The 26,000-nt window shown below is 44.0% G+C and overlaps 1 protein-coding gene across 7 annotated transcripts in view; it reads left to right on the top strand.

Annotated features, from left to right (window-relative positions):
- Window positions 1-26,000, top strand: part of LOC111138989 (GATA zinc finger domain containing 2B) — an 83,640-nt gene that overhangs the window by 52,205 nt on the left and 5,435 nt on the right. For 3 of the 7 annotated variants that reach the window (XM_022491050.1, XM_022491056.1, XM_022491051.1), the window contains exons 2-4: window positions 19,019-19,354; window positions 24,084-24,213; window positions 25,648-25,779. In XM_022491050.1, the coding sequence (XP_022346758.1) occupies window positions 19,020-19,354; window positions 24,084-24,213; window positions 25,648-25,779 (597 nt within the window). In that variant the 5' untranslated portion in view covers window position 19,019. Of the gene's footprint in view, window positions 1-290; window positions 299-4,271; window positions 4,293-18,388; window positions 18,409-18,899; window positions 18,918-19,018; window positions 19,355-24,083; window positions 24,214-25,647; window positions 25,780-26,000 lie in introns of those variants that run through there. The other 4 variants (XM_022491055.1, XM_022491052.1, XM_022491054.1 and 1 more) reach the window with 4 other exon arrangements.

The raw sequence follows: 26,000 nt of genomic DNA, 5'->3' as shown, positions 1-26,000 counted from the left end.
GGGTGAGGGAGAAGCAGGCATCCCGTGGAGCAGGGAGCCCGATGTGGGGCTCAATCCCAGGATGTTGGGATCATGACCTGAGCAGAAGACAGACGCTTAACGACTGAGCCACCCGGGCGCCCCCCCTTTTTTTCTTAAGATTTTATCTATTTATTTGACAGAGAGATCATAAGTAGGCAGAGAGAGAGGGGGAAGCAGGCTCCCTTCTGAGCATAGAGCCCGATGCAGGGCTTGATCCCAGGACCCTGAGACCATGACCTGAGCCAAAGGCAGAGGCTTAGCCCACTGAGCCACCCAGGTGCCCCAAATCTCTTGATTATAGCTTAAAAAATAAGTATATTTAAAGTATTAAGTGTAAAGATTTTGAAAGAATAGAAAAAATAATTTGGGGGAGACAGATTTGAAAAAAAGAACCGAATAGAATATCTAAAAATGCAGAATATGGTCTTCTGTTCAGCAGGCCAGACACTCAATAAAATGGGGGGCGGGGACCTCTCCCAAGCAGCTTAACATTTTAATGGGCGGAAAACAGACCACCAAATATAAATGTGGAATATTAGTCATAAAAAGGAAGGAAATCTTGCCTTTTTCGACAACATGGATGGACCTTAAGGGCATTATTCTCAGGTAAGTGAGACAGAGAAAGGTACCTTCTCACTTACATGAGGAATCTAAACAAAACCAAAAACTTAGAATAGATTGATGGTTGCTTGTGGGGATGAGTGGATGAAATGGGTGAGGCTGCTCAAAAGGTGCAAATTCCTAGTTACCAAATAGGTTCCAGAGATCTTTTTAATCACGGAGATGCGGCGTTTAGCATGGTGTGACCATAGCTGATAATACTGTGATACATTTGAAAGTTGCTAAGCGAGTGGATTTTTCTTTTTTTTTTTTTATTTTATTTATTTGACAGAGGGCAGAGAGAGCACAGGCAGGGAGAGCAGCAGAGGCAGAGGGAGAAGCCAACTCTGCTGAGCAGGGGGCCCGACATCAGGCTCAGTCCCAGGACCCTTAGATCATGACCTGAGCTGAAGGCTTGATGACTGAGCCACCCAGGTACCCCCCTCACATGATTCTGATTGTATCCAAAGTTGGTATGTTCTGCAGTAGATGAGTAAAGTTAAGAACTCAGAAGATGTGGGGTGCCTGGGTGGCTCAGGTCATGACCTTGGGGTCCTAGGATTAGTTCCGCATCTGGCTTTGCTCAGCGGGGAGCGTTTTCTTCTTCCTCTGCATGTGTGCACTCGCTCTCGCTCTCTCTCTCTGTCAAATTTTTTAAAAATCTTAAAAAAAAAAAAAAAACCTCGGAAGATATGTTCATTAAATAGCATATTCAGCATAGCTAAAGAAAGAACAAGAAGCAACAGGAGGAAATTATACAGAATGCAGCATCAAGATAGAAAGAGATGGAAAATATGACAAAAAGATTGAGAAATGGAGACCAGAATAAGATGGCCCAAGATATATGTCCTAGGGGTTCTAGGATAGGATAGGAAAAATGAGATGGTAATAATGCTCAAAGAGATAATAGCTGAGAGTTTTCCAGAATTGCTAAATATATCAGTCTTCAACTTCAGGAAAAAATGCCGAATTTTGAAAGGAGCAATAAAATGAAACACATTAGAACACGCTAGTGATACTGATTCTTGTAAAAGACAAAGAACTAATGAAAGCAACCAGGGAGGAAGAAACATTACCACAAAGGAATGAAAATTAGACTTCAGTCAGACTTCTCAACACCAAGAAGATGCAAGGAAAGTAGTATTTTCAAAATACAGAGAAAAGATAAGTGAGTTAGAACTCTGCTCATTCTAAAATGAGGATGAAGAAAACATTTTCAGGGAGACTTGAATGTGTTCAGCAGCTAGGTGTTTTTTTTTAATTCGCTTTTTAAAATTACTTATTTTTAAAAATCTAATTAACATAATGTATTATTGGTTTAGAGGTGCAGATCTATGATTCCTCAGTTTTTGTTTTTGTTTTTAAGATTTTATTTATTTGACACAGAGAGAGAGATCACAAGTAGGCAGAGAGGCAGGCAGAGAGAGGGGGGAAGCAGGCTCCCCGCAGAGCAGAGAGCCCGGTGCAGGGCTCGATCCCAGGACCCTGAGATCATGACCTGAGCCACCTAGGCGCCCCTGATTCCTCAGTTTTATGTAACAGCTGGTGCTTATTATATCATGTGCCCTCCTTAATATCTATCATCCAGTTACCCCATCCCTCCACCACTCGCCCCTCCAGCAACCCTGTTTGTTTCCTATGATTATGAGTCCCTTATGGTTTGTCTCCCTCGCTGATTTCATCTTGTTTCATTTTTTCCTCTCTTCCTCTGTGATCCTCTGTTTCGTTTCTTAAATTCCACATATCAGTGAAATTATATGATAATTGTCTTTCTCTGACTGACTTATTTCACTCAGCAGAATACCCTCTAGTTCCATCCACGTCGTTGCACATGCCAAGATTGTAAGTTTTTTGATGGCTGCGTAGTGTTCCACTGTGTGTATATACCATGTCGTCTTTACCCATTCACCTGTCAGTGGACATCCGGCCTCTTTCCATAGTTGGACTGTGTGGGCATTGCTGGAAGTTAGGTATTCTGCTGGAAGAACTAATACAGGGTATGTATCAAGAGAAAAGAATTTGCATCCACTAAGATTGGCAGGACAAAAAGAAATTTGTGGGTAAATCCAAGGTAGCTTTCACTGTATATAACACACTAATAATGACTAATTTGAGGGACACTTGGGTGACTCAGTAGGGTAAGTGTCCCACTCTATTTTGGCTCAATCATGATCACAGGGTTGTGAGATCAAGCTCTGCATCAGGCTCCACACTCAGCTCAGAGTCTGCTTGAGCTGCTCTCCCTCTGCTCCTACCCTCATGCACACTTGTGCATTTGTGCTCTCTCTCACTCTCAAATAAATAAAATATTTTTTTTAATGACTAATTTGAGGGGTGCCTGGGTAGCTCAGTTATTGGGTGTCTGACTTCAGCTTAGGTCGTGATCACAAGGTCCTGGGCATGAGCTCCATGTCAGGCTCCTGCTCAGCGGGGAGCCTGCTTCTCTTCTTCCCACTTCCCTTCCTTGTGTTCCCTCTCTCCCTCTCTCTTTGTCAAATGAATAAATAAAATGTTTTTTAAAAAATAAAAATAAAAATGACTGATAGAAGCTAAAAAACAAAATGGGGCTGAAATAAAATAGAGAAAATAAATAAAGACTATTTAAGTCACTCTCGTCATACGAAGGTATAAACGGACCAAAAAAGAAGCACAGAACAAGCAGGATAGACTGAAGAAACAAACTAAATATATGAGTGATCCTGCTAATAAGTGTATAACTATACTAGCAGACTGAAGATGGTAGAAACTAAATATATGAGTGATCATGCTAATAAGTGTATAACTACACTAGCAGACTGAAGATGGTGGAAACAAACTAAATATATGAGTGATCCTGCTAATAAGTGTATAACTATACTAGCAGACTGAAGATGGTAGAAACAAACTAAATATATGAGTGATCATGCTAATAAATGTATAACTATACTAGCCAGCTAAAGAAACACTATCAGGTTGCATGGGGAAATTCAGGTAAATACAATCAAATAGGCAAAGAAATTTTTAAAAAGGGGGCACAAATTAAGAATGGAAAAAGATGTTCCACGTAAATAGAATCAGAAAGTTGATGTCTACATATTAATAACAGACAAAATAAACTTTGAGGCCATAATTAGAGGAACTTCTAAAATACAAATAAAAAAAAAGAAAAAGATTAGGGGCATCTGGGTGATTCAGTCAGGTAAGTGTCTGGCTCTTGAGCTCTCCTTATATCTTGATCTCAGGGTCATGAGTCAAGCCCCACATTGGTCTTTACTGAGTATGGAGTCTACTTAGAAAAAAAGAATAAATTTTTTTTAAAGATATTATTTATTTATTTGACAGAGATCACAAGTAGGCAGAGAGGCAAGCAGAGAGAGAGGGGGAAGCAGGCTCGCTGCTGAGCAGAGAGCCTGATGCGGGGCTCGATCCCAGGACCCTGGGATCATGACCTGAGCCGAAGGCAGAGGCTTTAACCCACTGAGCCACCCAGGCGCCCCAAGAATAAATTTTTAAAAATAAAGGAAAATATTGGTAAAGAAAATTTTTTAAAGTTTTTTTTTTTTTTTTTTTTTAATTTTAAGTACAGTCTTCTCCAACGTGGGACTTGAACTGCTGCTGACCCAGAATTGAGAGTCACATGCTTTGCTGATTGAACCATTGGGCACCCTTGTTCTTAAAGGATATTATTTTGGGTATGGTATTTTAGGTTGTCAGGTTTTTTTCTTCCACTTTTTGTCTTCTCTTTTGCCTTGTTTCCTACAAGAAATCTGGAATTATCCTTATTTTTACATAATCTGTCTTCCCCTTGCCCTGTCCTGGCTACTTTTAAGTTTTTGTAGCAGTTCTAAGCAATTTAATTATGTCCCTTGGGATATAGTTTTCTTCATGTTCCTTGTGCTTGGGGTTTATTGAGATTCTTGGATTTGTAGGTTTGTAATTTTCATGTTTATTCTTTTTTGGTCATTATTTATTCATATGTTTTTTTCTCTCCACTCCTATCACTCTTTGAGGGACTCCGGTTATCTGGATATTAGGCTGCTTAAAGTTATTCCCCAGCTTTAGGGCGCCTGGGTAGCTCAGTCATTTAGGCATCAGCCTTTGGCTCAGGTCATAATTCCAGGGTCCTGGGATGTCTGCTCCTTCCCCCTGCTGCTCCCCCTGCCTGTGCACACATGCTCTCTCTCTCAAATAAATTAATAAAATCTTTAAAAAAAAATTATTCTTTTAAAAAAAAAGTCTCCCCGGGGCGCCTGGGTGGCTCAGTGGGTTGGGCCACTGCCTTCGGCTCAGGTCATGATCTCGGGGTCCTGGGATCGAGCCCCACATCGGGCTCTCTGCTCAGTGGGGAGCCTGCTTCCTCCTCTCTCTCTCTGCCTGCCTCTCTGCCTGCTTGTGATCTCTCTCTGTCAAATAAATAAATAAAATCTTTTAAATAAATAAATAATAAAAAAATAAAAAGATTTAAAGTCTCCCAGCCCCCTCGTGCTCTTCTTATTTATTCTTTCTGACTGTTTTGAGGTAATTTTTATTACTACATCTCCTGGTTCGTTAATCTTTTTTTTTCCCTGTAATCACTAATCTTTTAAAATCAGTGTATTTTAACTTCTTTATTGAGATATTTTTTTACGTACCACACAATTCACCTATTGAGTGTACAGTTTAATGGTTTCAGTGTATTCACAGAGTTGTACAACTATCCCCGCACTCTAAGATTAGAACATTTTCATCACCCCAAAAAAGAAACCTCTGGGCGCCTGGGTGGTTCAGCATCTGCCTTCGGCTCAGGTCATGATCTCTGGGTCCTGAGACTGAGCCCTGCGTTGGGCTCTCTGCTCAGCAGGAAGTCTGCTTCTCCCTCTCCTTTCACCCCTCCCTTATCCCCTTATCCCTTATCCCCTGCCACCCCCGCCCCATTCATGCTTGCTCTCTCATTCTCAAATGAACAAATAAAAAATCTTAAAAAAAAGGAAAGGAAGGAAGGAAGAAACCTCTGACCCGTCAGCAGACATGATGCATTATGACCCTCTCTTAAGCTCTAGGCAGCCACTGGTCCACTTCCTATTTCCATTGACTTGCCTATTCTGGACTTTTCATATAAATGGAATCATAAAATAGATGGCCATTTGTGACAGACTTTCGTCACTTAGGTAATGTTTCTAAGGTTCATCTGTGTTGTAATTCTTACCAGTACTTCATTCTTTTTTGTGATCATATAATACTCCCGTTTACCAGATTCACGACATTTTGTTGATACATCAGTTGATGGACATTTGGGTTGTTTCCACTTTTCAGCTGTAGGAATAATGCTGCGGTGAACATTGGTGTGCAGACTTTTGTGTGGAAATAATGTTTTCAGTTCTCTTGGATATATGCCTAGCAATGGGATTGGTGGGTCATATGATAACTCTGTGTTTAACTTTGTGAGGAACCGCCAAGCTTTTTTCCAAACTGATCGTACCATTTTCCATTCCCAGCAGCAGTGTGTAAAGATTCCCGTTTCTCTGAGGGCTCCTCAACACTTCCTGTGTTTTTTGTGACTGATGTCTCTCTGCAGTGATCACCTCTGTGGTACTCTGTCCTTTCACCATACCTCCTCTCCATCTCCTCTGCTCACGAGCCGGCCTGGCTCTGCCTCAGTTCCCCCTGTGCACACCGTGTCTTAGAAACTCTCCTAAGACCATAAAGGAGGGCAGTCGGCGAGCTGCTTTGTTTCTGTTTGTTATTTGTTTCCTGTTCCTGTGGGATCACTGCCTTTGTTGTCCAATGTCCAGTGTCTTCAAAACCTGTCTCATGTATTTTTGTCTGGGCCGTTGTTATTTCAGGTGGGAGGGTAAATCTGGCCCTGTTAACACCATCTTGGCCAGAAGTAGACTTCACAGCATTAAACATCAACAAATTGATACTTAATGTTGAACTGGAGAATGGATTACTAAATCATATATTTTTGCAATGGAGTTCTACACAGCAGTTAAATGAAGTAGGACTTCATACATTTACTTGGATAAATTTTTAAAACTAAAAAATGAGGGTGCCTTGGTGGCTCAGTGGGTTAAAGCCTCTGCTTTCGGCTCAGGTCATGTTCCCAGGGTCCTGGGCTAGAGCCCCACACCAGGCTCTCTGCTCAGCAGGGAGCCTCCTTCCCCCTCTCGTCCCACCCCCTCTCTGCCTGCTTCTCTGCCTATTTGTGATCTGTCAAATAAATAAAATCTTAAAAAAAATTTTTTTAAATGAACATTGAAAGGCAGATGGAAAAGGACATGTACAAGAGCCTACTTTCTAAACTATAATTTATAAAAGTACACAAACTATACCATATATTATTTAAAGATACTTATGCAGTAATCTTGTAACAGTATTCATGGAAATGATAACAAACCCATCAGAATAACCCTTTCTCTGGGGGAGAGGAGGAGGTGGGGAATGGATTGGGGGTGTAGTTATCCAGGGTGCTTTGAATGTATCTCTAAGTGTTTAATTTCACTAAAAGTAAGTTAGGAAGCCACATATGTAACAAATGACCAGGGCCTAACTAAGTGAAGAACTCTCAGAACTAAATAGTAAAAACAATCCAGTTAGAACACGGCCAGAAAACATGAACAGAGGGGTTTTCACAAAAGAGGATTTACAGATGGCAAATAAACACATAGAAGGATATTCAGCATCACTAGCCATTAGGGAAATGCAAATGAAAACTATGGTGAAATATCACTACACACCTCTCAGAATGGGTTAAATAAGAAATAATGACACCACCAAATGCCAGGGAGGATATGAAGAAACTGGACTTATCAAACATTGCTTATGGGATTATATAACGGGCCAGCTATGCTGGAAAACAGATGGATGGTTTCTTATAAAGCTAAACATTAATTTTCTATATTACTCAGTCACACTCTTACGCATTTATCCCAGAGAAATGAAAACGTATGTTTTTGCAGAAACTTGTATGTGAATGTTCATAGCAGCTTTGTCATGGCAAAAAAAAAAAAAAAAAAACCCAAACTAGAAACAGCTCCGTTGTCCTTCAGCAGTGCAAGAAGTAGGGCACATTCTGACCATGCGCTACTAGTTGGCAATAAGAAGGAACGGACTATTGGTACATGCAAAAATTTGGACAAATCTCAAGGGAATCTACTAAAAACCATTTTTTTAAAAAGCCAACCCCAGCGGTGCCTGGGTGGCTCACTCAGTTAAGGGTCTCAATCTTGGTTTCAGCTCAGGTCATGATCTGGGGGTCCTGGGATGGACTGCGCATCAGGCTCCACACTCAGTGTGGGGTCTGCTTGGGATTCTCTCTCACTCTCCTTCTGCCCCTCCTGCTTCGGTTCTTTCTCTCCTGTGTACGTGCTCTCTCAAATCTTTAAAAATTAAAAAAAAAAATTTTTTTAAAGCCAGCCCCAATAAAATTTTTTTTAAAGTAATCTACAGATCTTCCCCCATTTTACTGGGATAGGTTTGTCCTTACTTAGTTCTGTACAATGTCACCACATTTGTAGGTGCATGTATCCTCCATAGTCAAGATAGAGAACAGTTCCATCACCTCAATATCCCTCAGTGTTGCCCTTTTATAAACATACCACCCTATCACTGCCGCCTCCCCCCCCCCCCCCCCCCCGCCAACTACTTGCCAAACCCTGGTGATCACCAATCTGTTTTCCATATCTAAAGGGTTATCCTTGGGGCACCTGGGTGGCTCAGTGGGTTAGGCCTCTGCCTTTGGCTCAGGTCATGATCTCAGGGTCTGGGGATCAAGCCCCGTGTCGGGCTCTCTGCTCGGCAGGGAGACTGCTTCCCCCTCTCTCTGCCTGCTTCTCTGCCTACTTGTGATCTCTGCCTGTCAAATAAATAAATAAAATCTTAATTTAAAAAAAAAAGAAAAATTAAAAAAATAAAGTAGAGGCAAAACGAAGAGAACGTGTAGTTTCTTCATGTGTACGGTGAAATTCTCCCTAACTCCATGTTGTGACCATTTGGAAGATGGGTCAGAGAGAAATCAGAAAAAGTATTGGAAACAATAAGAATTGAAAGTATTTTTTGCTAACTTACTAATATTCATTTAAAAGTCTTTGGATTTGGGGAATCCAAATCCTAGAATATGACTTTTGATCCTTGAGGTTGTGAGTTTGAGCCCCACGTTGGGCGTAGAGGTTGCTAAAAAAAAAAAAAAAAGTCTTGGGGCGCCTGGGGGGCTCAGTGGGTTAAAGCCTTTGCCTTTGGCTCGGGTCGTGATCCCAGGGTCCTGGGATCGAGCCCCACATCGGGCTCTTTGCTCGGCAGGGAACCTGCTTCCCTTCCTCTCTCTCTGCCTGCCTCTCTGCCTACTTGTGATCTCTGTCTGTGAAATAAATAAATAAAATCTTTTTTTTTTTTAATTAAAGTCTTTAGATTTTTAAAGTTTTTTTTATAAGATATATTTTAGAGAGAAAGCATGTGTGAGCAGGGGGGGCGGCAGAGGGAGGGAGACAAACAGACTTCCTGCTGAGTGGGGAACCTGATGGGGGGGTGTGAGGTTCAATCCCAGGAACCCTGAGATCGTGACCTGAGCTGAAATCAAAAGTTGGAGGCTTAACTGACTGGGGCACCCAGGTGCCCCGAAAAGTCTTAAGATTTTTGAAAAGTATTAGAATTTATAAGAAGGGCTTATATATTTTATATGTTTATATGAATATATATCTTACACAGACATGTATATTATATATATAATATGTGTTAAGTACTTAAAAAACAAAAAACAAGCTCCACACCCAACATGCAGCTCAAATCCACGGCCTTGAAATCAAGAGTTGCATGCTCCTCCAACTGAACCAGCCAGGCATTCCGAAACAACTTATTTTTTATGTGTTAAATAACTAATCTTCGACAAAGCAGGAAAGAATATCCAATGGGGGGGTGCCTGGGTGGCTCAGTGGTTTAAGCCTCTGTCTTCGGCTCAGGTCATGATCTCAGGGTCTTGGGATCGAGCCCCACATTGGGCTCTCTGCTCAGCGGAAGCCTGCTTCCCCCTTTCTCTCTGCCTGCCTCTCTGCCTACTTCTGATTTCTCTCTGTCAAATAAATAAACAAAGTCTTAAAAAAAATACTTAAAAAAAAAAAAAGAATATCCAATGGAAAAAAGACAGTCTCTTCAACAAATGGTGTTGGGAAAACTGGAAAGCCACATGCAGAAGAATGAAACTGAACCACTTTCTTACACCACATACAAAAATAAATTCAAAGTGGATGAAAGAACTAAATGTAAGACAGGAAACCATCAAAATCCTAGAGGAGAAGGCAGATGGCAACCTCTTTGACCTCAGCCACAGCAACTTCTTGCTAGACACATCTCCAGAGGCAAGGGAAACAAAAGCGAAAATGAATTACTGGGCCTTCGTCAAGATGAAAAGCTCTTGCACAGCAAAGGAAGCGGTCAACACAACTAAAAGCCGACAGAACAGGAGAAGGTATTTGCAAATGACATGTCAGGCAAAGGGCTGATATCCAAGATCTATAGAGAACTAATCAAACTCAACACGCAAAACACAAAAAATCCAGTCAAGAAATGGGCAGAAGACATGAATAGACAGCTTTTCAAAGAAGACATCCAAAGGGCCAACAGACACATGAAAAGATGTTCAACATCACTCGGCATCAGGGAAACACAAATCACAACCACGATGAGACCCCACCTCACACCTCTCAGAACGGCTAAAACAAGTCAAGAAATGACAGATGCTGGCGAGGATGCGGAGAAAGGGGAACGAACCCTCCTACGGTGTTGTGGGAATGCAAGCTGGTGCAGCCACTCTGGAAAACAGCATGGAAGTTCCTCAAAAAATTCAAAATAGAGCTACCCTACGACCCAGCAATCGCACTACCAGGGACTTATCCACAGGATACAAATGTAGTGATCCGAAGGGGCACGTGCACCCCAGTGTTGACAGCAGCAGCGTCCACAGTAGCCAAACTATGGCCCAGATGCCCCATCGACAGATGAACAGTTAAAGAAGATGTGGCATATGTATGCGATGGAATGCTACGCAGCCGTCAGAAAGAATTAAATCTTGCCATTTGCAGAGCACCTGGGTGGCTCCGTCATTAAGTGTCTGCCTTTGGCTCAGGATTTGCCGTGATGTGGATGGAACTAGAGTACATCATGCTGAGCGAAATAAGTCAGTCACAGAAAGACAAATACCATAGGATTTCACTCATATATGGGGTTTAAGAAACAGATGAACATGGGGAAGGGAAGAGAAAATAAAACAAGATAAAAACAGAGAGGGAGTCAAACCATAAGAGACTCTTAACTATAGGGAATAAACTGAGGGCTGTTAGAGGGAAGAGTTGGGGGATGGCTTGGGTGGGGGTGGGCGTTAAGGAGGCACTTGTGACGAGCTCTGGGTGTGGTAGGTAAGTGATGGATCACTCATTCTACTCCTGACACCAATATTCACTCTATGTTAACTAGAATTTAAAACTTTTTTTAAAGGAATACTGCTTCGCTTTTATATAACTATAGGCTTAAATTTCATCATTTTTGAAAATTGGTGGGGAGGGTTTTTGTTCTGATTTGTTTTGTTTTGTTTTGTTTTTGAGTAGGCTTGACTCCCAGCTCAGACTTACAGCTTACAGACTTACAGCTCCAAGATCGAGAGTCCCATGCTCTACTGACCAGGCCAGCCAGGTGCCCTGAAAATTGGGGCTTTGTAACTTAACTGACAATTTAAATTTTTCTGTTCATTCTCTGATGTGGTTAGTTGGGAAGGCAAATGTGAGAGGAGCGTCGTACGTCAGCTGGCGAACAGCGGTCACTCAGCAGATGTTTGTTTGGTTCGCTCTTCCTCCGCACCCGTCCACCCTCTGCTCTCTCAGGGTCCTCTGAGTCTTCGCTGCAGACCTGGGTTTTGGTGTGGGGCTAACAGTAAGATGAAAGCTTGACAAGCGTGAGGCTAGAGCTGTGACCACGTGGCCATTCTTATTTTTCACAGGGGCAGCAGCAGATTGAAGCTGGGCGTTTTTCGGCTGTAATTGTTAGACATAAGCGTTGGGACTCTGCTTTAGTTTGCTGAGAGGTCCTGTTTTCCTGGTTTTTCCTCCAGCTCTCTGTCCATTTCTTAGGTTTCCTCCAACCTTTAAATGTAGGTACTGCCCAGGGATCTATGCTGGACCCTCTTTTCTTGTGACTCCGTATTTTTTTTGGGCAGCGTTGCTCACCGCCCTTCCATTAGTTCCATTACCTCCTCTGCCTGTTCAAGTATCTGTCTCCAGCCCTGGCCTGAGCACTGGCTCTTCAGTTTGCGTGCTGCGTGCCCTGTTCATTGGACGCGTCCACCTCGGTGTCACGTTGGCACTTCTGACAGTTTTCCGTGAAGGTATTTTCAGTGTAGGTAACAGATAACCTAGCTCCAGCTGGCTTACACATTAAGGGAGTTTATTGGCCTGTGTAACTGGAATCCAGGAACTAGCTCTGGGGCAGTTTGAGGTGTGGCCCAGCTACGGGATTACCTCCCATCTCTGTGTGGCTGGTGCAGTGTCTGCTCTGTCTGCGGGCGACCTGCCTTCCCTCATGGTCTCAAGACGGCTGCCAGCCGCAACACGCCAGGACTGCATATTTCCCCATTTATATTCAGAGGAAGAGAATATAGGACTGGGCAGGATCTGGTGGCTGAGACTTATGTCAGGAAATGTCAGGGGTGATTCCCAGGCTTCTGCTTGTGTCTGTGGATGAATTCAGCCCTCTTCATTGGAGTGCAAGGAAAGCTGGCTGTGAGAAGGCAGAGAAGATGCGTTCGTGCGAACACCCCAGTTCTTATTTTAGTTACATGCACATCTCCTGTCAGAATGAAATTGTTAGCAGTGACCTAGGGGCTCCTGGGTGGCTCAGTCATTGGGTGTCTGTCTTCAATTCAGGTCATGATCCCAGGATCCTGGGATCGAGCCCCAATCAGGCTCCCTGCTCAGTGGGAGGCCTGCTTCTCCCTCTCCCTCTGCCTCTGTGTGTGTTCCCTCTCTCGCTGTCTTTCTGTCAAATAAATAAATAAAATCTTTTAAAAAAAGAAAGAAAAAGAGACAGTGACCTGATCTTTTTTCCCCTTTATTCCTGTCAGCTAACCATGAGCTGGATGCATAGTATTCTTGGTGTTTGGGCGGGGCGGGGGGAGATGGGTGCGTGCATTCGCGAATACCCAGCACCGCTTCCCACAGTTTTCCAGCTCTGGTCTGTCAATCTGTGTAACAGATTTTTGAAGTGCCTTAGTCCTGCGCAGCAATCCCAGATTTACTGTCTAACGCTTTATAGCCTTGGGGTACTGGATTGAACATTTTCCCAACTGTGAAGTTAGGGATAATACCACCTAGTAACTTGTCGAGGAGATTTAAATGAGAGCACGTGAGAAGTGCCCAGCAGTGTGTTTGGCATTTAAAGATTAGTGATTATCATTAGCAGCCCATAAGAAACAAAAAAAGGCTGGTTAGGCATTAAAAGGCAAAACACAGGGCACCTGGGTGGCTCAGTCCATAAAGCGTCTGCCTTTGGCTCAGGTCATGATCCCAGGGGGGGGGCCCCCCCCCCCCCCCCCCCCCCACACACACACACATCAGGCTGCCCGCTCAGCTCTCCCTCCCCCAGCTTATGCTCTCTAATGTACACGCGCTCTCTCTCTCTCTCTCTCTCTCTCAAATAAATTAATCTTTAAAAGGCAAAATTAACATTTATCTTAGAGAATTTTTTGAAAATTTTATTTTAAGGGGGCTCCACACCAAATGTGGGGCTTGAACTCACGACCTTGAGATTGATTAAGTAGCACATGCTCTACTGACTGAGTCAGCCTGGCTCCCCTATTTTGCAGAATTTTTGTTTTGTTTTTTTAGAGAGGAATTTTTATGTGATAAATTTACATTGAATATTCTTTTCATTGAATATTCTTTTTTTTTTAAGGTTTTATTTATTTATTTGACAGAGAGCACACAAGTAGGCAGAGCAGCAGTCAGAGGGAGAGGAGGAAGCAGGACCCCTGCTGACTAGAGAGCCGATCAGGGGATGTGGGGCTCAATCCCAGGACCCTGGGATCATGACCTGAGCTGAAAGCAGATTCTTAACTGACTGAGTCACCCAGGTGCCCCTCAGTGACTCTTTTTTTTAATGTAAATATACAGAGTTGTGCAGCTATTGCCACAATCCAGTTTTAGAATATTTCTATCACCCAAAAAGACCTCTTGTGCCATTTTTTTTCCTTTTTTCTTTCTTTCACCTTTTGTTTTTTTGTTTTCTTGGGGTTTTTTTTGTTTTGTTTTTTTGAAAGAGAGAGAGAGAATCTTAAACAGGCTTCTTACCCAGCACAGAGCCCAGTGCAGGGGTTCAGTCTCATGACCCTGAGCCCAAATCAAGAGTTGGACGTGTAAAATGACTGAGCCACCCAGGCGCCCCTCTCTCTTGACATTTTTTTTTTTTAAGATTTTATTTATTTATTTGACAGATAGTACAAGTTTGCAGAGCAGAAGGCAGAGGGAGAGGGAGAAGCAGACTCCCTGCTGAGCAGGGAGCCCGATTCGGGGCTCGATCCCAGGACCCTGAGGTCATGACCCGAGCCGAAGGCAGAGGCTTAACCAACTGAGCCACCCAGGCGACCCTCTCATGACGTTTTTTAATTTATCTCAGTTACAGATTTTTTTCTTATTGTGGCAAAATACAACAATTTCTTTTTTTTAACCTTTTTTTTTCTTCAAAATTTATCAATTTAACCATTTTTAACTGTACAGTTTCAGTGGCCTTAGGTATATTCACAGTGTTGTGAAACTATCACCACTGTCCATTTTAAGGACTGTTTTTTGTTTTTTAAGATTTTATTTATTTATTTGAAAAAGCATGAACAGGGGCAGAGGGAAAAGCAGCCTCCCTGCTGAGCAAGGAACCAGATGTAGAATTCAATCCCAGGACCCCTGGGATCCCGACCTGAGCCGAAGGCAGGCGCTTGACTGAGCCACACCCAGGCACCACCAAGAACTTTTTCTTCATCCCAGAGATTCTGTTCCCATTAAATAATAGTTCCTCATAGTCCTGTCTCCACTTGTAGTCCCAGGTAGCCACTAATCTACTTTCTATCTTTGTTAATTTGCCTATTCTAGGTACCTCATGTTAGTGGAAATACTTGTCCTTCTGCGTGTGACTTACCTCACTTTGCATGATATTTTCAAGATTCATCCATGTTTTATTGGATTTTGAGGCAGAACGGCTAGATCAGTAAAGAACGAGCAAGGAAAGTTTGATCAGCATTTTCAAGGCATCTCTTGGGAAAGATTACTTACCTTAGACATTCAAATATCTATTTCTGGTTTCTCCCAACTTCTAGTGTATCTGTGTATTTTGCTGGAGTATAATATGGGGGGGGGGTGTCTTTGAGCAGTGTTCAACTGTTTGTATAACCATCTGAGAAGCCGGGATGATAATGGGGTCCCAGACTCCATTCACTCTAGGTTATCGAAGTTTTGTTCCTTTGTTACATATTTTCAGTGCTTATGAATTTGCCTCAAAACTTGGAACTCTGGGGACGCCTGGGTGGCTCAGTTGGTTGAGCAGCTGCCTTCGGCTCAGGTCATGATCCTAGTGTCCTGGGATCGAGTCCCACATCGGGCTCCTTGCTTGGCGGGGAGCCTGCTTCTCTGTCTGCCTCTGCCTGCCATTCTGTCGGCCTGTGCTCGCTCGCTCTCTCTCCCTCTCTGACAAATAAATAAAATCTAAAAAAAACAAAAACAAAAACAAAAACAAAAACAAACAAAAAAAAACTTGGAACTCTGTGCCATATTAATTTGCATTTGTGTATCTTGCTTTGTACTTTTCTGCAGTATTTTTTGCATCTAGGTGTATGATCAGTTGAGTAACAGACTTTTCTCACCTGCAGCTTCCCATGGGATTCTCAGTGGTCCTCTCAATATGAGATGTTTTGTTTTGTTTTGTTTTTTTAAAGATTTTATTATTTATTTGAGAAGGAGGGAGGGAGAGGGAAAAGCAGACTCTCTGCTGAGCAGAGAACCTGATTGGGACTCGATCCCAGGATCCTGGGATCATGACCTGAGCCAAAGGCAGAGGCTTTAACCCACTGTTTGACCCAGGTGCCCTTCAGTATGAGGTGTTGGTCACCTTCCCTGGAACACTGGGGAGTTACTGGGGAGTTGAGGTTTAACTTTTGATGTTCTGTAGCATTCAGCATTCTAGTTTCCACTTTGTGGGCATTTTTCAGAAGTCAGCCACTTCAGAAATAACATATATCAAAATTACCAGATCCTTAGGGGGACCTGTAGCTAAAGACTCTGTGTTCTGTCGTCTGTCTCCTGTCCGAAGCTGTTGAAATGAAACGAGGATGCAGAGAAGTTGGAAGCTCATGTGCTGCTGGTGGTGACATAAGATGGCCCGGCCTCTTTGGAAAGCAGCCAGGGCTGAACGAAGAGCTGCCGTGCAGCCAGCAGTTCCCTCCGGGGCCTTTACCCAAGAGAACTGAAAACCTGTTCACGTAAAAACGTGTGCACAGAAATTCATAACAGCATTGTTCATAACAGCAAAACGTAGGGGAAAAAACAAATGTCCATCAGTTGATAAATGGATAAACAAAATACACGAACTCAAATGGAATATTATTTGGACATGAAAAGACAGACGCACTGACACAGGCTGCAGACAGGAATGATGCCCATTGACAGAAGCTAGTCACAAAAGAACCACATATGATTCCAGTTATGTGAAAAGTCCAGGGGTGCCTGGGTGACTCAGTCAGTTAAGCATCCGTTTCTCGATTCCCGCTGAGGTCAGGATTTCTCAGGGTCATGAGATCAAGCCCTATGTCTCGCTGTGCGCTGGGCATGGAATCTGCTTAACGATTCTCACCCTGCCCCTCCCCCATCTTGTGCACACTTGCTCTCTGTCTCTCTCTCTCCCCCGCTTTCTCAAAAAAGAAAAAAAAAGGAAAAAGAATAAAAGTCCAAATTAACAAACGTAGAGTCAGAAAGTAAATTGGTTGAGGACAGAGATGGGGGCAGAGGGACTGCTAACGGGTATGGTTTTTTTAGGGGGTAGATGATAAAAATGTTCTAGTATTGATTGTGGTGATGGTTACACAGCTCTGTGAATATAGTAAAAACCACTGAAATGTGCACTTTATTTTTTTTAACATTTATTTATTTGAGAGAGCGCCCATACATGAGACGTATCCTGTATCAGATTTCCTGCTGAGCGTGGAGCCAGACACGGGGCTCCTTTCAGGACCCTGATATCAGACCTGAGCCAAAATCAAAAGCCAGCCACTTAATCAGCAGAGGCACCCAACATCCCAAATTGTGCGCTTTCAATAGGTAGATTCAGGGCACCTGGATGGCTCCGTTGGTTAAGCAACTGCCTTTTGCTGAGCGCGTGATCCTGGAGGCCTCGGATCCCGGAGCCCCGAGTCAGGCTCCCTGCTCAGTGGGAGCCCTGCTTCTCCCTCTGCCTCTCCCTCTGCTCCTCCCTACCACCTCCCCACTTGTGCTCACTCTCTCTCAAATAAATAGATAAAATCTTTTTTAAAAAAAGATAATTTTTTAAAATGACTAACATAACATAATAAAAGAAAGAAAAGAAGTAACATTACCCAAAAATTCAGAGATCTGGCTTCTGACTTCTTTTTCTGATCTCCAAAATGTCTGTTTCCTTTTGTTGGTTGTTTTTGGTTTTGTATTTTGGTCATACTCAGGAAAGGATTAAATAGCTGTTATTTTACTCCTCACTACAAGAAGGAAGCTGCCACAAGCATAAACATATTTTTCTTTGCAAGAGCACAGTTAGCATTGTTGGTCTTCTCTGTCTTGCTACTGGAGTCTGTGAATTATTGGGTCTGAGCTTATGTTTTAGGTCTAGAAGTCATAACCCTAGGGTATAGAAATTAAATTCTGCTGAGCATCTTCTAAGTACCCACTTTTAAAGATAAAATTGAGATTTAGGGAGGTAAAGTAACTTATAAGACCTTATAAAAGTAATTAGCAGTTTGAACCTGTGTTTCCATGACTCAAAAAACTTTCTTTCCAGTGCCTCATTGCTATTTCCTACCAGGAAAACAGCCCTGGATTTAAAAGTATGGAAAAGATTCTGCGTTTAGATTTTGCTAGCATAAAAAAAAGTGAGAAGGAAAATGATAATTTTCTTCCTTTAATAATTTCGTTGCATAAGTAGAGAAAGTATTATCTCTTCTCAGCCTAAACACCTGAGTCTTTCATAAAAGCCAAGTATCTTTTTTTTTTCTAAGTAGGCTCTGTGCCCAGTGGGCTTGAACTCACAACCCCAAGATCAAGAGTCTCCTGCTCCAACAAATGAGCCAGCCAGGCACCCCTAAAGCCATGTGTCTTAAGATACTGAATCTGTATCTGCATAGACTTGCTGCATCCAGCAACCGTGGCTTCCCGTGAAGTGCTCTTTGTTCACCTCGGCTTCTCGTCCTTCATAAGATAGGCCAGCTAAAGTACGCCTGGGTGACTGGACGAACTTCTCCGTTCATAAGAGTCTTTTCCAGGAAAAGGATTTGGTTTGATAGTTAAAACCAGCATATCTAGGACACCTGGGAGGCCCACTCGATTAAGCGTTTGCCTTTGGCTCAGGTCATGATCCCAGGGTCCTGGGATGGAGTCACACATCGGGCTCCCTGCTCAACGGCGAATCGCTTCTCCCTCTCCCTATGCCCCTCCCCGTGCTTGTGCTTGCTCACTCTCTGAAAAATAAATAAAATCTTAAAAAAAAAAAAAAAAAACAGTGCATCTGACTTTGAGCATACAGGCACAAAAAGCCTGTCACAAAAGAATGTTTATTCTGAGAGAGGTAGGGTTTTAATGGACCATCCAGTTGAGTGTAGTGGTGATATAGTAAGGACTTTGATGACTAGAAAGTAGTTGAGGTTTACTTCTCACTGCCGAAGTTGAGTGGAGAAATCTCCTTTAGTTATAGGTGTTCTGGGAAGATAGAAAGTAGAAGGTTAGTTCAGTGACCGTTGAACTTCCATGTATCTGATTCTTTTTTTTTTTTTTTTTCAGACTGGTTTTTTGTTTTTTAAGATTTTCTTTATTTGAGAAAGACATAGTGACAGAGATAGGGAGAGAGAGCACAAGCAGAGAGGAGAGGGAGAAACAGGCTCCCACTGAGCAGGGAGCCTGATGTGGGGCTCGATCCCAGGACCCCGGGATCATGACCTGAGCCGAAGGCAGTCGCCCAACCAACTGAGCCACCCAAGCTCCCCTCTTTTTTTTTAAGTAAGCTCTGCACTTCATGTGGGGCTTGAGCTCACAGCCCTGAGATCAAGAGTCGCATGCTCCGCCAGCCGAGCCGGCCAGGTGCCCCGTGATTCTTCTGAGTACCCCTGCCACCCGCCCTCATTCCTTCCAGACTGCCGAAGAGGCTGTGTTCTCATCTCACGCGTGTTTTCCTTCCGTAGGATGGACAGAATGACAGAAGATGCCCTTCGCCTCAACCTGCTGAAGCGGAGCTTGGACCCGGCGGACGAGAGAGACGACGTCCTGGCTAAGCGGCTCAAAATGGAGGGGCACGAGGCCATGGAGCGCCTGAAGATGCTGGCGCTGCTGAAGCGGAAGGACCTGGCGAACCTGGAGGTGCCGCACGAGTTGCCCACCAAGCAGGATGGCGGTGGCGTCAAGGGCTACGAAGAGAAGCTCAATGGGAACCTCAGGCCTCACGGAGACGGCAGGGCGGCCGGAAGGCCCGGCAAAGAGAACATCAGCGACGAGCCGGTGGATATGAGCGCGAGGCGGAGGTACGGCGCCTTCCCGCCGCCTGCGGGGGCAGCTCGCCGGGGCTGCGCCGCGGGCCGGGTGCCTGCCGGTGGGAGGAGCTGCTTCTTGGAAGAAGCCAGGCGTGCGCCGTTTGGCCCGACCGGGGACCGCTCTCGTTCCCGGTGGAGCTCGGTGCCTCCTGTCTGCTTGGCGCGGGGGAGTCCGCGGGCCGTCCCTCGGGCGGAAGCTCATTTCAGGATGAACGAGGCCCCGTGGGGCCGGCGGGGAGGTGACGCGGGCTCCGCTCCCATCGCAGGGCCGTTCTAGAGGGCAGCAGGCATCCCTTCGGGTCACCCTGACGGTTTTCCAGTGTGCCGTGGCGGAGTCCCCGCGTCCGTTACATCCGAAAGCAGGGGCCCGGCTCCTGTTGTGCGAACACGGGGTGGTCTTCGCGCGCTCTCTGCCTTCTTGCTTTGCTTGCGCCGCTCTCGTCAGCCTCCACGGACGCGCGTTCGCCTGTCGTGCACATACACGTGTGTGCTCTCCCGTACACGCTTTCACAGGACTTTTCTGGAGTCTGCAAGGCTGAGTACTTGAAACAGTGGCGCTCGTACACAGACGAGGTACCGGCTGAAGGGACAACTTCTGGGACAGGGAGTCACAGTGTAGACAACCTTAGCTTTGAGAACGTTGCTTATTAATAGTCCACATGTAGCTGATAGGGCTTGAGAACGATTCTGTAGTGTCCACTTCCCTTCAGCTGAATTTGTCTTACGACTGAAGAAGAACGAAAGGAACAGTCAGAGCCTTTTTTTTTCTTTTTAAGATTTTATTTATTTTTTTAACAGAGAGTGATCACAAGCAGGCAGAGAGATAGGCAGAGAGGGGGAAGCAGGGTCCCTGCTGAGCAGAGAGCCCGATGCGGGGCTCAATCCCAGGACCCTGGGATCATGACCTGAGCTGAAGGCAGAGGCTTAATCCACTGAGCCACCAGGCGCCCCCAGTTAGAGCCTTACCTGGGATTCTTTCTCTAGCTTTTAACGTTTACTTACTGTTAATGTCCCAAGTTTTCTGTGTTTGTTTGTTTTTTGTTTTTGATTTTGTTTTAAGATTTTATTAGAGAGCACAAGCAGGGTGAGGGGCAGAAGGAGAAGCAGACTCCCTGCTGAGCAAAGAGCTTGATCCAGGGCTCCATCCCAGGACCCTGAGATCATGACCTGAGCCGAAGGCAGCTGCTTCACCAACTGAGCCACCCAGGTGCCCCACACACAATTATTTTTTTAAAACACACCCAATGAGGGGCGCCTGGGTGGCTCAGTGGGTTAAAGCCTCTGCCTTCGGCTCGGGTCATAATCTCAGGTTCCTGGGATCGAGCCCCGCATCGGGCTCTCTGCTCAGCAGGGACCCTGCTTCCCCCCCTCTCTGCCTGCCTCTCTGCCTACTGTGATCTCTCTCTCTGTGTCAAATAAATAAAATCTTTGGGGAAAAAAAAAAAAACCACCCAATGATGGAACATTATTCTTGGTAATAGCATTTAAAATCCTTAGGAAACTTTAAATAAATTCCCTGTTGGTCATAAATAAGAAAAGTCCTTCGGTAGCTTGGAAGCTATATGTAGTATCAGCAGAATATGATGAAAATAGATTAATCCTGAGATCCTTGGGAAAAAAAGAAAGCTGATGAATGTGATCGGGCCCCTGAGCAGCCCACGTGCCCATAACCACCCTCGCCGTCTGGAGCAGGTACTGACCCTACTTGACGAGGGAGGAGAAAGAGGACAGATGTTGGACGGATTCCTCAGATCCCAAGTTGGCCCTGAAAATGCATTTTTCACAGAAACATTGTTACACATTTTGATGAGATCTCAGTACTAGTATTATTGGTATCATATTAAATAAATTTTTAAAATTCTGCTTTGAAAAGTCAGACTGCCCTGAGAACCCTACTATTGCATTTAATTTTATTTTAGAGGAATGAACTTTTGGAACTTGATCCTTTGGAAACTGGGAACTGTTTTTAATGGTCTCCAGGAAAATAGGGTTGATGTAAACTATGTAGATCCCTATTCTGCATGGGAAGGTAGGCCCCACTGGCCCCTGCCACTCTTCTCCCCTTTCACAGACCCACTGACAGTTATTTCCACTTAGCCCCAAGCTTTTTATAAGAATAAATTGTTCAGCAGGGAGAATAACAGTGTCTTTGATCTGGATGAAAGAAGACAATTTAAAAGCAGAGTGAAGAGCCCTGACATCCATAATAGCCTCATCATAATTGCCTAAATTTTTTTTTTTCCATCAGTTGGGGAGGTTACAACGTATATGAAATAAGGTGTGTGTGAAACCAGTGCTTGCTTATATTTTGGAATGCTAGAGAAACATGGCAGTTTTCGTTGTATTTAGTTGTTTTTACAACTGGAATAAGGATTAGAAGTTACAAAGCTTTGGGGACACCTGGGTGGCTCAGTGGGTTAAGCCTCTGCCTTCAGCTAAGGTCATGATCTCGGGGTCCTGGAATCTGGCCCCCACATTGGGCTCTCTGCCCAGCAGGGAGCCTGCTTCCCCGCCTCTCTCTCTCTGTCTGCCTCTCTGCCTACTTGTGATCTCTGTCAAATAAATAAATAAAATCTTTTAAAAAATAACCAATCAAGTAAAAAAAAAAAAAAAAAAAAAAACCTCTAAAATACAAAACAAAACTGTCTATTAAGAAAAAAAAAAGTTGTTACATAGCTCCTAAGGGAATCTGGCAGTCCGGGTCATAAGTGAGGTCAGCAACAAAACAGACTTTTTGTGATCTCTCTCTGACAGGTAAAGATTCGTACTTAAGAACACCAAATAATGTAAATCATATATATATTTGGGGAAGTAGCAAAGTATTTTCTTTCCGCGGAAAGCTTAATTAATGAGACCAGAATCTGAAGTCAGATGTAAAAAAAAAAAAAAATTGAAGAATGAACCAAAACTTGACTTGGGTATTGCCTTGCCTGTGCTATTATCTATTGTGGGTCTGATTTATATCCAGGAATAAAATATCATTTATTTTATTAGGGTTTATTAGGGTTGTTCTCAGATCCAGCTTCTTGATAAATGCTACTCATTCACAGTCTCCATCCAGGAGTGTCTCTGCCTGTCTTGTTGCTGGACATTCCGTCAGCAGTGGGTGGCATTCGTTTGAGAAAGGAGTTCTTAGAGATGCTCTTGATGTGTGTATCCAGCCAGGACCAGAATGGAGGTAGCTTCAGACTGTTGATGTAAATAAACATTGGGAAGTCATGTAGAATTGGAAATCCACCAGAGCTCAAAATTAGTCACCTGTGTTAGTGTTAGGGATGGAAGGCAGGGATGAAGGAACACAGAAATGAAAAATGAAGTCACCAGAAAATAAAATCAAACACCGTAAGGCCTGACCATTATTCCAGCCACTTGGGGTCAGAGAAAGACAGGCTCTTCTCTAGTGCCTTCTTTTTCTGTAACCTCATATCCTCGGCTTGCCGTCTGTGACCAGCGGTTATAGAGCAGTCCAGACAGATGTAATAGTTCCCAGCACACGCGTACACGTCACTCTGTCCCTCTGTTTTCTCAGCTAAATTTGGTTGCTTTCACTGTTTTACCCTGTTGAGAAACTGGATGCTTACTCCGTGTAGCCAGGGTGCCCTGTTCAGAAGGCATCTACGGCCCAGCGGCTGGGAGAACAGACCCAGAGAAATGGGAGAAAGGCTCTCAGCACTAAAGATCTGTGGGTTTACGGGTTCGAGTTTCATGTTTAAGTAACAGCTGCACGTTACTTTAGATCCGTGTGTTCCTAGCTACACTGAAGGTCTTGAGGAAGAAGGTTCTGGGAGGGTATCTTTGAGAAGTCAGAGAGTTAGAAGATGTGGTCATTGATTTGGGGGCCTGAGGCAATTAGAATCTTCAGAATTCAGTGCAATTTTTTGGTTGGTTGGTTGGTTGGTTTTTTAAATCAGAAAAGCAAGTAGGATGCTTTTACAGCTAGCCCCAAAAGACCAAAACTACAATTGTCTAATAAATAAGATTGGGAATACGGGGACCCAGTGTGGGGAATTTAGATTTCAGAGTCATTTCTAGAGAGTTTCTTGCTGAGGGAAGATGCTAAGTAGAACTCTGGCAAGTAGGTGCAAGTCCCGTATGTCTAGTTTCGGGGTTTCAGTCCCTCCAGCAGGCTGTAGACTTGGCCCTGTCTGTTCCCTCCAGCAGCTGATAGCAGCATCTTCTTTTGCCTTAACTCGAGACAGAACAGACTGTCCCTAGGTTGTCATAGAACCTCCTCTTCCGTAAGCCCGCAGGTGGCCGGGACCATGTTGTTGTGGGCGTAATGAGCTTAGGGTCCTCGTTAGCAGTGCAGCGTCTGTCCCGGAGCTCAGCTGCCTTTGCCCTTCTCCCTGCACACTGTTTCCTTCCTGAGCCTCTGCATAACTAGTAAGACAACCCAAAGGAGAGTGAGGTGTAGGGGAAACATTGAGAATTTTTATTCAGATCAGTGTGATAAGAACACTCCTCTCTTGTCCCCATTTCTGAAGCCAGTGGCTGTGTGTGTGTCGTCCCCACACAGGGAATTCAGACGGAAAATCCCGAGGCTGAGGCTTCACCACCACTACTGTCTTGGTATTTTCTTCGTCCTAGGACTTGAGTACCCTAGGTGAATTGGGACAGACTTAAGTTCCCTTGAATCTCTTTGTTGAGTGTAGAAAAAAATTTTGACTTTTCTGTGAACTTTCACTGTTGGAATACGTGGATTTTTCTTCTTCTTGTCTAGTGAACCAGACCGAGGAAGGCTGACCCCCTCCCCAGACGTCATTGTCTTATCGGATAATGAGGCTTCCAGCCCCCGCTCCAGCTCCCGAATGGAAGAAAGACTCAAAGCAGCCAACCTAGAGATGTTTAAGGTAAAAAGAGAGAAAAGAGAAAAAACAATTTCTTTCTTCATTTTTTGCTCCTCCTATGTAAGAGTCCCAATTCTGTGTTTTTATGGGTTACTTTTTTAATCTAAATAATTACCCACTGATGAAATTTTTTTTCCCATTGATGAAACTTTTCATAAGTGATTCTCAACCTCAAGGGCATGCCCTTTAATTATTTAATTTTTAAAATTTTTTTAAGGTGCACCTGGGTGGCTCAGCGGGTTGAAGCCTCTGCCTTCAGCTCAGGTCATGATCCCAGGGTCCTGGGATCGAGCCCCACATCGGGCTCTCTGCTCCTCGGGGAGCCTGCTTCCTCCTCTCTCTCTGCCTGCCTCTCTGCCTGCTTGTGATTCTGTCTGTCTAATAAATAAATAAAATCTTAAATAAATAAATAAATAAATAAAAATTTTTTTTAAGATTTTATTTTATGTTTTTTAAAGATTTATGTATTTTTACTTGAGAGAAGACAAGCTGGGGAAGAAGCAGAGGGAAAGGGAGACTCTCACAGAGACTCCCCACTGGGTGAGCCCATTGTGGGGCTCAGTCCCATGACCTGAGCTGAAATCAAGAGTTGGACACTCAAGCAACCGAGCCCCCCAGATGCCCTGAAAGAATTTTTTTTTTTTTTTTTTAATTTTATTTATGTGGCAGAGGGAGAGAGCACAAGCAGGGGAAGAGGGAGAGGGAGAAGCAGGCTCCTCCTTGCCGAGCAGAGAGCCCGATGCGGGGCTCGATCCCAGAACCCCGGAATCATGACCTGAGCCAAAGGCAGAGGCTTTAATCCACTGAGCCACCCAGGCGCCCTTGAAGATACTATTTTTAAGTAACCTCTACACCCAACATGGGACTCTAACCTACAACCCCAAGATCAAGAGTCATGCGCTCCACCTACTTACTGAGCTAGCCACGTGCCCCAAGGGCATGCCCTTTTACAGGGAATTATTAGAACCAAGTGAAGAATACAGTTTGACAAAAGCATATTCAGTATAACTTACCTTTGGAAAATATGAAAACAAAACTTCATTTGTCACATAAACTCTAGGCTAGAACCACCCTATCCTGGTTCTCATAATATGAAGGGATTCCTAAGTTTTTATGTATATCTAGAAGAAACTTGGCTCTAAAAGATCCAGAAACATTATTTTAAAGGAAAGCAGTGTCTCCCTGTGGCCATTCTTCTGTTTTGCCAGAAATCTGGTTGATTGCAATTTATATGTGGTCTCTTCTTTGATTCTGTAAGCACTTTTTGAGCACCTGCTGAATACCAAGCCCTGTGCTGGGCTCCGGGACAGAAAGACCCCAGTCCTGGTGCTGCTTCTGCTTGGTCGGGAGATGATTCCAGCCCAGGAGGAAGCCTCATCTTGCAGGAAGGGACTCTGGGCGCCTGTTCCCCTCACTCACCGCCTCCTGTCTCCTCAGGGGAAAGGCATGGAGGAACGGCAGCAGCTCATCAAGCAGCTGAGAGATGAGCTGCGGTTGGAGGAAGCTCGGCTGGTGCTGTTAAAGAAACTGAGGCAGAGCCAGCTACAGAAAGAGAACGTGGTGCAGAAGGTATTATGCCCTAGAAATGCATGTCTGGGTTTGAGAATGGACTTCCCAGGTAGGTTCCATTGGGTGGCCCGTTCTTCTCTGGTCCCATGGGTTTTCGTTTCTAAGAATAGTGGTGGTTTCTGTTTTTGTTTCATCTTAAGCTTTTTTTTTTTTTAAGATTTTATTTATTTATTTGACAGAGAGAGAGGTCACAAGTAGGCAGAGAGAGAGGGAAGCAGGCT

Source organism: Enhydra lutris, unplaced genomic scaffold (genome assembly GCF_002288905.1).
Source record: "Enhydra lutris kenyoni isolate GAN:26980312 unplaced genomic scaffold, ASM228890v2 scaffoldscaffold94, whole genome shotgun sequence".
Taxonomy (NCBI): Eukaryota; Metazoa; Chordata; class Mammalia; order Carnivora; family Mustelidae; genus Enhydra; species Enhydra lutris.
The sequence above is the reverse complement of the archived record's forward strand: the minus strand, read 5'-3'. Positions and strand labels throughout refer to the sequence as shown.